At 39.0% G+C, this 14,521-nt stretch overlaps 1 protein-coding gene across 1 annotated transcript in view; it reads right to left on the bottom strand.

Annotated features, from left to right (window-relative positions):
- glra1 (glycine receptor, alpha 1) overlaps window positions 1-14,521 on the bottom strand; it is a 157,522-nt gene that overhangs the window by 93,172 nt on the left and 49,829 nt on the right. Inside the window, exon 3 of the mRNA XM_060836892.1 lies at window positions 9,612-9,679. Coding sequence (XP_060692875.1) covers window positions 9,612-9,679 — 68 coding nt within the window. The remainder of the gene's footprint in view (window positions 1-9,611; window positions 9,680-14,521) is intronic.

Genomic DNA, 14,521 nt, shown 5'->3' with positions numbered 1-14,521 from the left:
CATTGTCCAGCACTTGGCCCATTGCCTTGTATGCCTTCGCATCACGAGTGCATATCTAAATACCTCTTAAATGTTATGAAGATTTCTGCCTCTGCCATCTTTGCAGGAAATGAGTTCCAGATTCCCATCACCCTCTGGGAAAAAATCTATCATTGCTCTCCAACCTTTCTGCTCTTACCTTAAATCTGTGCCAGGATTAGAGTGATGCTGGAAAAGCACAGCAGGTCAGGCAGCATCCGAGGAGCAGGAAAATCAATGTTTTGTGCAAAAGCCCTTCATCAGGAATCATTAAATCTATGCCTCCTGGTCATTGATCTCTCTACAAAGGGGAAAAGTTCTTTCTCATCTGTGCTCCTCAAAATTTTGTGCATGTCAATCATGTCCTTCCACAGTCTCCTCTGCATCTAGGAGAAGAATCTTAATCTATCCATAACTAAAATTCTTTAGCCCAGGCAACATCCTGATAACTCTCCTCTGTAACCCCTCCAGCTCTGAGCTGACTTTGGTTATGTGAAGTGCTTGCATAATTTGCAAGGAAAAATGCACAGTTATAGAATTAGGGATTCAGATTACTGGAAGTAGAGAAAAACATTGAGAAATTGAAGGAAATAAAAATTATGGAAGAATTCAAAAAATAGTGTCTAGCAATGGATCATTGACATAAATTGCAGGAGGTTATCTATGGACTGGTCAGGTTCATAGAGCAGTGGCAAATGGACTTCAATCCCAAAACATATGAAGTAATAAATTCTGGGTGAGTTGTGAAAGCAAAGGATTATACTACAAATAGTAGAATCCTGGAATGTACTGAAGATTAAAAGGACTTTCAGGTGCACCTCCACAAATCTCTGAAGATGGCAGGGCAGTAATGGAGGTTCTGAAGCTATGGGGATACCTGCCTTTATTATCTGAGGCACCTGCTAAGATCTCAGCTGAGGTTAATACTAGATAAATCAAATTCCAGACTGAATAACTGAAACTTATTTTTGTGTTTTTTTATGGGGTGTTTTAGCCAGGCAGTCTTTCACTGAAACACAAACACATGATGCTGTAAATTCAGTTTTAATAATAAATTTCATTATGCAAAAGAAATGAACTTAAAATTAAACAAATAAAGCTATTTACATATTATACAAATGTAAAGAATTAGAAACGCCCTTAAAAATGTAATCCCATTAATATCAAAAGCATTCCTGTAAAGTACTCACACCAGAGAGAATCCCCTTCTCTAAAAGATCTATTGGGCTTAATGTAAATGTAGGTTTCATATCTCATTTTGAGGTTTTGACAGCTTCTTGCTGTAGCTTTCATATAACTAAGCCTAGACTTTCTCAGTCTCAGACAACTCCTTCAGGATTGTATCTAAACACTTCTAATCTAGAACCTTCAGATTAAACTGCTTATCTTGAGGTAACCTATTTCTTAAGAGTGGCAAGCCATTTTCTTTCATTAGGAGTAATTCCAAAGCTTCAAACAAAACTTTTGCAGCAAGCTGAAACCAAAAAGCTTTTTTTTCCAAAATATGGGTACTTCCCCTAAACAATTGGAAAGTAACAAATCTCTGACTTTCTAAAGTGAAAACTCAATAGACAACTGTTTACTTTCTTTGTTCATAAAAACTCTCCCACTGAAAACAAAACTCCATTACACACCCAGATCTCTCTCATGCTGTTATTAAAATAATTGACTGGGGGTAGAGAATTACTTGTAATTTAATCATTAAACCCCTTTTGACACAGATCAAAACCCACATGCAACCAACTCAAAACAAACACACGAATAAATAATATATATATATAAATTACACATTTTACATCACACATCGATTACACAAACAGGGAGATTATTTTGGAACTGTATAAAATGCTAGATTCTGGATCAGTGGTGCTGGAAGAGCACAGCAGTTCAGGCAGCATCCAACGAGCAGCGAAATCGACGTTTCGGGCAAAAGCCCTTCCAGCACCACTGATCCAGAATCTGGTTTCCAGCATCTGCAGTCATTGTTTTTATCTGTATAAAATGCTAGCTGGGCCACAACTTGAATACTGAGTGCAGTTTTTGTCACTGCATTACAGAAGGTTGTGATTGCATTAGAGATGCAGAGGGGATTTACCCTGATGCTAGTTGGGCTACAGGGTCTCTCCACCCTTCTGGCTCTCTGCCTGTATTCCTGATGAAGGGCTTTTGCCTGAAACATTGATTTTACTGCTAAACCTCGGATGCTGCCTGAACTGCTGTGCTTTTCCAGCACCACTAATCCAGAATCTGGTTTCCAGCATCTGCAGTCATTGTTTTTACCTACAGGGTCTGAGTAATGATGAAAGATAGGATAGACTGGCACTGCTGTCCTTGGAACAGTGGAAGTTGAGAAATGACCTGAGAGAGGTCTATAAGGTGATGAGGTGTATTGATAGGATTGATTGAATGACACTGTTTCCATTAGTAGAGGAGTCAATAACTGGTTAGCAATAGATTTTAGCAAGAGACATAAGGCTAAATGGAGAGCTGAGGATAATTTTTATTCACTCAGATAGTGATGGGAGATTGGGACACACTATCTGAAATGAAAATTAAGTCATACGCTCTGTAAACCATAAAGCAGTATTTAGATATTCACTTGTGTTGCCATAGTCTCAAGAGTTATGACCCTAGAGTTGGAAAAGTGGATTGGAAAAGTAGTCAAGTCTTTGTTGACTGGCTCAGACCTGATGTGCAAAATGACTCCTTTAGTGCTACAAGTGCATAAGAATAATGTTTATGATAAAAATGCTTACTTTGCTGAATACCAAATATCGGACAGTCAAGAACTAATAGATCTGGCAAACACCTACGATATGTCATGTAGCCATTTACATGTTGGGAAATGGTTACATAGGAATACACAAGGGAAAAAGAGGAATAGAAAATCTTTGGATGCAACATATATTAGTCACTGTGAGCAAATAAAATATTAAAAGAGAAAAGCTAGAATGTAAAAATAAATATAAAGAAAATAAATATAAAGAAAATAATATGCTTCATGATAATAAGACTGGACATGTTAAAGTCATTTTCTTTAAGTTACAGAGAGACATTTGCACCAATAGGCGTACCAATAGAATTATCAGAAAAGGGTGCATCAGGAAAGAAATTTGGTAATATGATTGTAACAGTGGTACAGGTGGAATTGTTTTCATCAGAAATCAGTAGGAGGGGAGAGATGGCTTAGGGAAATGAATAGAACTCTGTGTTGAGCAAGATAATCAGACTGCTGGAGGTTCTGAATATTTTATTTCAAAGGGAGATTTTTTTTCTTATTCTTCAAATCAAAGAGGTAAATCAATAAAGATATTCAAAAGCACTAGAGCGAGTCAGCCACAGATAGTAGTTGATGTTATAATATGTCTTGAAAGGGGGCTAATGAAAGCAAAAGCTATTAATTGGATGCATATAGGGAACTTACAAATCATTTCCTTATATAGATTTGGTTAAAGGAGTAGCTTCATTAATGGAAAGACTGCAGTTGGAGTAGTGCAACAAATCCTTATGGAGGGAATTGGTCAAGAATATTGGCTTCACTGAGAACATTACAACAAAAGAACTAGGCGCAAGAATAATCAATTCAGTCTCTCGAGCCTGCCTTGCTATTTGATATGATCATCTCAGTCTCAAATCCATGTTCCTGCCTCTCTGCTTCTGATAATCCTTCAACTCATTACTAATTAAAAATCTGTATCTCCTCTTAAATCTACTCAATGTCCCAGCATCCACCATACTCTGGGATAGTGAATTCCACAGATTCACAGTCTTTTGACAGAAGTAATTTCTCCTCATCACTGTTTAGGTCTGCTATCCCTTCTCCTAAACTATAATCTTTCATTCTCTACTTGCCTCACATGAGGAAATATCTTTTCTACGTCTATATGGTCATTCCCATTTGGCATCTTATATTTCTCCATTAGGTCTCCTCTCATTCTTCTGATCTCCAAAGATCATAGGCCAAACCTGCTCAACCTCTTTTACAAGACAAAGGCCTCATCTCAGGAATCAATGTTCTGAACCTTCTTTGAATTGCCTCCAAAGTAATTACATCCTTCCTCAAGTAAGAGGGCTAAGATTATACATGATACTCCAGGTGCAGTCTCACTAAAGCCTTGTACAGTAAACAACACTCACCTGCTTCCATTCTTTTAGTAATAAATGCTAAAATTCCATTTGCATTCCTTATTGCTGGCTGTCAAAATGTGTGGTGCTGGAAAAGCTCAACTGGATAGTTAGCATCTGAGGAGCAGGAGAGTCATGTTTCAAGCATAAGCTCTTCAACAGGAGCTTATGTTCGAAAGGTTGACACTCCTGCTCCTCAGATGCTGCCTGACTGGCTGTGCTTTTCCAGCATCACACATTTTGACTCTGATCTCCAGCATCTGCAGTCCTCACTTTCTCCCAGTTTATTAACTGCTGTACCTATAAACTACTTCTCTGTGATTTGTGCATGAGACACCCAGGTCCCTCTGAAGCACTCTGAAGAAATTACTTCTGTCAAAAGACTCTGAATCTGAAGTCCCTCTCCATTTAGATAATAAATTGCTTTTCTATTGCTCTGACCAAAATGGATACCAACTCACACTTATCCATATTAAATTTCATCAGCCATATTTTGACCCATAATCCTAACCTATCTATGTCCATTTGTAAATCTTTTATTTCTTCATTTCAACCTATTTTCCCACCTATTTTAGTATCACTTGAAAAGTTGGGTATAGCACTTTCTACTATACTTAACTTCTGTTAACTTGTTAACTTCTGTTACTGTGTCTCGAGGCAAGACAGTACCAGAGAGAAACATATCTGTTGAAAGTACAGAAATTCAATGAAAGGATGTCATATGTAACTTTGTCAATTGAGTCAATTTTAAGAAATTTTAGAGTGCAGAATAAGAGTGAGACTTCACTGGTGTTGAGCATTTGTAAAGTATATTGCTGGGTAAAAGGGTTGACTCTGCTGCTCATGATAAAATATTTTCACATTATTTTCTAGCTTTGTTTTCTCTTCTTGTGTGTAATAAATATTTGCTATCATTTTGTTGTAGGTATGTTGGCAGCCTCTTGTGACTATATTCAGTGACTGACCCCTATGGAAATTGTATTTAAAAAAATAAAACTTATGGTCTGCGAAGCCAGCTTTCACTCCAGAATCTGACTTATCCTCTATTAACTTCAAAAGAGATCACATCAGTCCTTTCAGGAAGGGAGTTCCAGGATTTTAAAAACAGTGACAGTGAACAAACAATGGCAAAGTTTCAGGACAGGTTAGTGTGTGCTTTAGAGGGTATCTTAAAGATTGTTTTCTGTATCTTAATTGGCAAAACATAGATCACAAGATATCAGGTTCTTGTTGAGTCAGATTCCTTGAAGTTTATTAATAACGCTAACCACTTACATGACTACAATATCACAGAGTTACATATATGGGTTCTGTGCCCAGTGGTGTGACTGTCCATTGCATGTACATTAATGAATGACTGAACACTTTACTGAGTCCATTGCACTGAAAGAATGGCAAATGATGATGTGGATATTTTTAAACTGGAATGCCATATGTTATGATGCCATGTAGCTGTCTTAAATATACAGGATCTAGAATCTATGCACTGATACACCAATGTTGCTCCTATATATCTGCTGCCATTGTCCTTTGAGGTGAAGGGTTTGGAAGGTGCTGTGACAGAAGCTTTTCTGATTTGCTTCAGTGTGGGATGTTGATAAGTCGGAATTCAGTGAAAGCCAACGTGCAATGGTATGATTCTCTCTTGTTAAGGATGGTCAATGCCTGACATTTGGCATGGCATGAGTGCTACTAGCCACTTTTCAGCCCAAGTTCAACTTTTGTTGACATTTTGTTGTATTTGAACATGGATTACCTCAGTGTCAGTGAAGTCATGAATGGACCTGAATATTGTGCAATCATCAGCGGACAAGTCCACTTCTGATCCATTGATGGATGGGAGGATATTGAAGAAGTGGCTGATGATAAGGAATTATTGCAGTCATGTCCTGCAGCTGAGATCAGTAGTCATAACCATCTTCTTTTTAGCAAGTTATGATTCCAAATAGTGGAAAGTTTTTTGTTTCACCTAATTTTATTGGTTAAATTTTTTCTAGGCCACCTTGATGCTTTAGTTCTGTGAGTGGGCCTTGATGGAATCTAAATTGAGCATCAGTGAGCAGATTATTCGTTACTGGGCAATTTTCCATATTGTTGGGTCGATAACAATACTGTAACTGTATTGGAACAGCATTATTAGGGGCATGGCTAGTTCTAGAACAAAAATCTTCAGTACTATTACCAGGGACGCTGTCAGAGTCCCGAACCTTTACAGGATTAATTATCTTCAGTCATTTCTTGCTATAATGTTGAATGAATCATATTGGCTGGATACTGACAGTAGTGAAGTTGGGGACCTCAAGAAGAGGGCAAATTTAATCATCCACTCAGTACTTCTAACTGATTGATATTGCAAATGCATCAGTCTTATTTTGGGCACTGACGTATTGGTTTCTCATATTGTTGAGGACATGGGTTCAGTGACAATGCTGAGGACTCCCAGCACAAATCCTTCCTTATCGTATTCCAGTGAGTCACTATCTCTGGCGGGTAGGACATGCTCAAGGACGATGACAACAATGTCTAGGACATAGTCACACTTACAGAATCAAAGTTTTCGCACCACTTCAGGGCATTACTTGATGAGTACATGGGACTGCTCACAGTGTCGCTAACGTTGGATTTGCCTTTACTCTTTCTGTCCCCTAGGTTGATGCTCGAGGTTTTATCCTGATACATTTCTTTTTCTAAGGCTTCATAGCAGTTTCACATGGCTGAGTGCCTTACTGATTTATTTTGAAATGGTTTGGAATCACATGTCAACCAGATGTGACAGATATTTTTCCCTTACAGAACATCCATGAACCAGATCAGTTTTTAATGACAATTGTTTGATGGTCACCATTAGACTGTGTGGGATTTGAAACTGAGACCTCAGGATATTAGCAGCACGGTGGCACAGTGGTTAGCACTGCTGCCTCACAGCGCCAGAGACCTGGGTTCAATTCCCGCCTCAGGCAACTGACTGTGTGGAGTTTACACGTTCGTCCCCGTGGGTGTGCTCCGGTTTCCTCCCACAGTCCAAAGATGTGCGGGTCAGGTGAATTGGCCATGCTAAATTGCCCGAAGTGTTAGGTTAGGGGTATGGGTGGGTTGCGCTTCGGCGGGCCGGTGTGGACTTGTTGGGCCGAAGGGCCTGTTTCCACACTGTAAGTAATCTAATCTTAGCCTTGTCCTCTGGTTTGTGACATTACGACAATGCCTTAATTTCCCTTCACCCTCAAAGTTGCAAGATATCCGATATTAGATTGACATCCACAGTTGATGAAATTTACAGACCAAATTCAGACAAAACTCCCATCTTCAGTTTTTGGTGGACAATTATTTCCAATGGGAAAGTGGAAATAGCGTAATGCTATTTCTGTATAATTAAACAAAAAAACCTGCAAATGCTGGAGTTATGAAGCATAATAAAAGAGTACTGGAAAAACTCAGCAGGTCTGGCGATCTATGGAAAGAAAAGCAAGAGTTAATGTTTCAAGTCCAGTAACCCTTCATTAGTTCTGATGAATTTTACTTGCATTTGTATGGACACTTTTGGAGCAAGCATTCTGAGATTGACCAACAAATTTAACAGGACTTCAATGTCCCTTTAGCGTTGACTAAAGTTCACAAGTGAGCAGAGGTAATTATATGATACTGGATAAAAAATGACATGAGAAATTAAATAAAATTTCATTGTAATGAAATGAAAGATGCTATAACCAGCATAATTTTTAAGAAGTTGTTTCTTTTGAACACTGTATTCTAAGACAAGGAACAATTCACAAAGTCAAAATTCTTATGATGATAGCAAAGGAATACACTAGTCTGAAGGAAACATACTTATTAGGTTATCCCTTACCATTTGGTGTTGAAAACCAATATAAATGGATAAGATCAGGAGATCAATTTTCTCAAACAGCTGTTAGTCTCATCCAGACTCAGGGCTTTGATTTTGTCAAGGTAATAAACCCTTGCACATTTTAGGATCAGTCACACAATCTGAAGGCAAACTGTTAATAAAATCTGCACAGAGAGATTGTCTTTGAATCCAAAATATGTTGGATAGATGCCATCTTCCAAATGATACAAAAACAGCATGACTAATGAGACAGGAAACCTTGGAGATTTTTCTCTGCTTGTGGTTCCCTAAGAAAACAGCAAGAAAGCTTGGAGGATTCATCACATACTCTGCTGCTACGTTCTGCTTGAGGCATGTCTCAGAACAAGAGCATTATGCTCATCAGCTGCTGGATTTACTCTCACATCGCAATTTCCTTTTACATGTGGAGATCAAAAGCTATGCATGTTAATCACTTTAAATGATTAATTGGATGAAAGAAAGAAATGTTCTGTTGGATCAGCCAACTTAGAAACTCACTGACACACATTCAAAGACAGTAACCATTTAGTTTGTTTCTCCAAAGAGGAGTCATGTTCCATTTGAATTAAGTGCAGGTTTTCTACATTGACAGTTCTTAAGTCTACAGGTTCTTTGAGCAGCCAAGATTGGGCCTCTTGATGGTTTCTAGAATTAAGCAGCCAGAAGGCAATGAGTACTTTGAAATATTCTTCATGGATTTTTTCCTCAAGATATTACAATTTCCTGCACAACCTTTAGCCTGTCCTATACCTGCAGTATGAGATGAGTCCTTGTAGTTGCAATCTTCTTAAACTTGTCCATTGCGGGTTGGGGTTAAGAGAATGAGCTGAATGACTGGCAAAACAGCAAGGGTTTTGAAAACACTTTTCTATGTTTTGTTGCTATGACAATCCTAAGTTTAGTCTACTGCAGGCACAGGCCCTCACAAAAGAGTGAACAGACATTAGGAGATCCCTGAGGAGTGCAGTGGGGACAGAGATCTGCTGAGATGGAAATGTGATTAACAGGGCAATTACACTCTCAGAAAGTGCATTCTTGCAAAGCTGTGGGTTCTCACAACTTAGTGAGTGGTAATCTTGCATAGCAATGTACTGCACTAGAAAGTGTCCTCTTGCTAACTCCAATGTTCAAAATAGTTCAACTCTACTTAATGTCTCACCATTTCTTATCGGGAGTACTGGCTTAAATGTTGACATGGAGCTTCTCGTCACAGATGATACTTGACCTGCTGGGTGTTTCCTGTATTTTCTGTTTATATTTGAAATCTTTCAAATCTGCAATACTTTTAGTTTGTAAGTAATTCCTTACAATCTTCAATTGTTTCTTTTGAAAGAAATTGTGCAAATCCTCTTGAAATTATTGACATTCTGTCTCCAGTGGATATTTAAACAGCCTTTTCCGCACGTTCTCCACTCCGTATTGATAATTAAATTTAAGTCACCAGCATTCACTCAACCTTTGATCTTATCTCAAATATCTGCAAACCTCATGCTATGGATTTATTGTGTAGTGAAAGACATTCCCTTAAATCTGAGTTTATCAAATTATATCACTACTTAAAGACTCAGATCATTGTTAATGTGAACATTTCGGAAGCACTCACCATGGTGGTTTCTGCTATCGAGCCAAAACTGTTGATAAATATGTTGCATGTGACATTAACTGGAGGACCTGAAAACAAACACAAATAAAATCTATTAACACTATATTTTCCTCAACTCTCAATCTGTAGCTTAAATCAAGCTCAAGGACATTGAACACTTATTTCTAAAATTAATAACATGGAGAAAGTGCACGGGTTAATTGGTTTCCAACTGCACATACTCAATTGGCCTGAAGTTATTAAAAGGGAAAATGGATTGTTGTCAAACAGATTAGGCTTCAATCAATTGTCACATGGCCGTGGCAATAGCTTCAACAACGTACAAAATATTGTGGGGAGTGCTCTTGTGGTGCAGTGGTAAGGTCCTGACCTGTGAGCTAAAACTTCTAGGTTCATGTCTCACCTGCTCCAGAAAGGTGTGTGGATATCTCTGAACAGATGATTAGGAACCTATCTATATAAAGCATCAAATAAACAACACAGGCATTCACCAGGAGGTGGTGATTTGTTAAAAGAAGGAAAATATAAATTATCAAATGACATCAATGAAAATTCTAAATAAAAAGCAGATGCTGTAAATCAGAAATTGCTGGAAAATCTCAGTTGGTCTGGCAGTATCTGTGGAGTGAAATTAGAGCTAAAGTTTAAGGTCCAGAGGTCATTTCTTAGAACTACATCCAATACTATGCTCAAACACATACTCACTATTGGTTAAAAAACTCAAAAAGGTGACATCTAGCAATTAGCTCATACATGTATTCCAAGAAATACATTATTAGGAAAAAATTCCAATGTGACCTTTCAGTTGCCCTTTTAAAGGCATTAATCCAAATATCAACAGATCTTAAGATAATTCTATTCAAACCCTTCAAATCTTAAATGCTCTAAAAAGGTTTATGAACAGATTCATAACACCTCCAACCTTGGACAAAATGGAATGACATTTTCTATTATGATGCATGATAAAGACAAACAATATACATCAAAATAAATTCAGAAATGAACCTATTCAGTCCTTACACATAACCTATACCGTTATCTTTGATAAGTTCTTTGCATGTAGACAATTTGAACAAAGTTACATTTTATGACAACGCATTGCTTTTCCGAAAATGCAAGCATTCTTTAAGCAATAAAAACTTTTTCCAAAAAGGCAGCAGAATATAGAAGCAAAGAAAAAAGAAGCAAGAGTAGGTCCTCCAGCCATTTCAGCCTGTTCCACCATTCTGTATGATTATGGCAGATCATTTAACTCAGTATCCTGTTCCCGCTTTCTACCCATATCCTCCCATCCCTTTAGCCCTAATATCTATTTCTAACTCTGACCAGTGCTTTTTCACTGAAGCAAACCTAGTGTTTCTTTTTACACTGTTCAGTACCTCATTTAGAGTTAATTTAGCTTTATAGAACAGTGTTTCATTGGCTTCTGTATGCCCACTCATCTTCCCATACAGAACTGCATCTGTCATTTCTTTGCCCAAATTTTCTAGCCTATCCAAGTCATTTTGCAGCCTACCTGCTTCTTCAAAATTAACGGACCCTCCACCTATCTTTGTGTCATCTAAAAGCTTAGCAAAAATGCCTTCAGCTCCTTCATCTGGACTGTTAACATATAATTTGAATAGTTACTGACCCAACAAAGATCCCTGAGGAACTCCACTAGTCACCAGCTGGAAGAAGACCCTTTATCCATATTCTCTGTCTTCTGCCAGTCAGTCAATACTCTATCCATGCCAGTACTGTGTCCCAACACAGGGGCTCTTATCGTATTTAGCAGCCTCCCGTGTGGTACCTTGTCAAAGGCCTTCTGGAAATCTAAATAGATAATGTCCATTGGCTCTCCTTTGACCAACTTGCTTGCTCATTGCCTCTTCGAAGAATTCTAACAGATTCATTAGCCATGACCTCCCCTTGATTAAGCAATTGTGATTCAGCCCTATTTTATCGTGTACTTCCAAATACTCAGCAATCTCATCCTTACTATTGGACTCTAAAATCAAACCAATCACAAAAACAGCAACTTGTGGAAAACATCTGCAGGTCTGGCAGCATCTGTGGAGAGAAATCAGAGTTAATGTTTTGGGTCCAGTGATAGTCCTTCTTCAGGAGATTAGGCTAACTGACATAAAGTTTTTCTGTCTTTTACTTCTCTCCCTTATTAAATAGGGGTTTAACATTAGCCATTTTCCGGTCATCTGGGGCCCTTCCTGATGCCAGTGGTTCCTGAAAGATCACCAATGCTCTCACAATCTCAACAGCTATCTCCTTCAAAACTCTAGGGTGGAGCTCATCTGGTCCAAGTGGTTTAGCGACCTTCAGGCCTTTTAGCTTCCTCAGCACCTTCAGTGACCTGATGACCATTACACTCACCTTTGTCCCCTGACTCTCTTGAAGTTCTGGTATGTTGCTGGTGTCTTGCATTGCGACAACTGATACAAAGTACCTATTCAGTTCCTCAGTCATTTCTTTGTTCCCTAGTAATATTTCTCCAGCCTCATTTTCCAGTGCTCCAATGTCCATTCTTGCTTCCCTCTTACATTTTAGATAGCTAAATAAAACTCTTGCAATCTTTCTTTGATGTAACTAGCTAGCTTACTGTAATATTTTATCTTCTCTCCCACTTATTGCTTTTTTAGTTTTCCTCTGCTGGTTTTTAAAGGCTTCCCTTTCCTCTGGCTTCCCATTAATCTTCACAGCATTGTATGTTTTGTCTTTTAGTCATAGAGATGTACAGCATGGAAACAGACCCTTCAGTCCAGTTCGTCCATGACGACCAGATATCCTAAATTAATTGAGTCACATTTGCCAGCATCTGGCCTGTATCCCTCGAAACCCTTTCTATTCATAATCCTCATCCAGAGGCCTTTTAAATGTAATTGTACCAACCTCCATCACTTCCCATGGCAGCTCATTCCATATGCACACCATGAAGTCCAACTGCCTTTGTCAGCCATGGTTGCCTCATTCACACCTTAACGCATTTCTGCTTTCTTGGGATGAATTCCTGCTGTGCCTCCCAAATTACTCCAAGATACTCCTGTCTACAATCCTTGGATATTGCTGCTCAAGTGTCTTCCCTGCTAGGTTACCCTTTCAATCAGGAGGACCATCTCCTCCCTCACGTCTTTGTAGTTAGCTTTATTCAGTTATAACATTGTTATATTTAATTCAATCTTCTCCCTTTCTAGGGACCAGTGACCATAATATGATAGAATTCATCCAGGATGAATTCTATCATATTATGGTCACTGGTCCCTAGAGGCTCCTTCACCTTCAACTCCCTAACCAAGTCTGCCTCATTATACATCACTAAATCCAGAACTGCCTATTCCCTAGTGGGCTCTACCACAAACTACTCCAAAAAACTGTCTTACAGGTATTGCAAAAATTCCTTGCTTCTGAAGTCCGCTATCAATTTGATTTTCCTAGGGAAGTCTCTAACAATTATCATAATCCTTGTGATTATTATAATAGTGTCTTTCTTACATGCCTTTTCTATCTCCCGATTTTATTTTCTTCCCCACATCCTGACTACTGCTGGGAGCTCTGTACACAACTGCCATCAGTATCTTTTTTTCCTTTCTGGTTCCTCAACTCTACCCACACAGATTCTACAGCTTCCAACTCTATATCACTTCTTGCTCTTGATTTAATTTCATTGCTTACAAACAAGACAACTCTCCAATGTCTGCCAATATGCCTGTCCTTTTGACAGGATGTGTGTTCATGGGTATTTAGTTCCCAGCCCTGATCTCCTTGCAGCCAGGTCTCTGTGATACCCACAACATCGCACCCACCAATTTCAATCTATGCTACAAACTCATTCACCTTGCTTCCAGTTACTGCCCTGCTATTGCACCCATATATTTATATTGCTCATCCAGTTCATATTCGAGTCAATGGTAATCCCAGGATGTTGATTGTTGGAGATTCAGCAATAGTAATGTCTTTGAATGCAAACAGACAATAGATTATCTCTTGTTGGAGATGTTCATTAGATGGCACCAGTATCATGAGACTATTACTCGCCACTTATCAGCCTAAGTGTGGAGTTTGACAGATCTTGCTGGACATGAATTGCTGCAGTACCTGAGGAGGCATAAATGATGTTGAACATTATGCGAACATCCCCACTTCTGACCTTATGGTCGAGAAAAAGTCATTGCTGAGGATGGTTGGGTCTAGGGCATTGTTTTGAGGAACATTTACATTGATGTGTTATGGTTGCTGGTTGACTTTCAATAATCAGACCCATTTTCCTTTTTGCTGGATATGATTCCAACCACAGAGTGTTTTCCCAATTGGTATTGACGCCAGTTTTGTTCGGGTTCTCTGATGTCACACGCTGTCAAACCCAGTCCTGCTCAGCAGCAGGAACTCTCACTTCACTCCTGGAGTTCAGCTCTTTTAACCATGTTTGGACCAAGATTGTCATATGTTCAGGAGTTGGAGGAAGCCAATTATTGTGTCATCGAACTGTAATTTTCACAGAATCACAGAATTTAAGGGCGGCATGGTGGCTCAGTGGTTAGCACTGCTGCTTCATAGCACCAGGGACCCAGGCTCGATTCCAGCCTTGGGTGACTATCTGTGTGGAATTTGCACGTTCTCCCCGTGTCTGTATGGGTTTCCTCCAGGTGCTCTGGTTTCCTCCCACATTCCAAAGATGTGCAGGTCACGTGAGTTGGCCATTCTAAATTGCTCCTAGTGTTAGGTACATTAGTCAGAGGGCAGTGGGTTACTTTTTAAAGAGTCGGTGTGATCTTGTTGGGCTGAAGGGCCTGTTTCCTCACTGTGGGGAATCTAATTTTCTCTCATTGTCCTCAAGCTGGCTTGCCTACTTTTACATTAGACTCACTCTCATTCTCCCCTGCACTTCTTTGAATTAACTCGAGAGAGCCCCACCTTTT

The sequence above is a fragment of the Hemiscyllium ocellatum genome, chromosome 16 (genome assembly GCF_020745735.1).
Source record: "Hemiscyllium ocellatum isolate sHemOce1 chromosome 16, sHemOce1.pat.X.cur, whole genome shotgun sequence".
NCBI lineage: Eukaryota > Metazoa > Chordata > Chondrichthyes > Orectolobiformes > Hemiscylliidae > Hemiscyllium > Hemiscyllium ocellatum.
The sequence above is the reverse complement of the archived record's forward strand: the minus strand, read 5'-3'. Positions and strand labels throughout refer to the sequence as shown.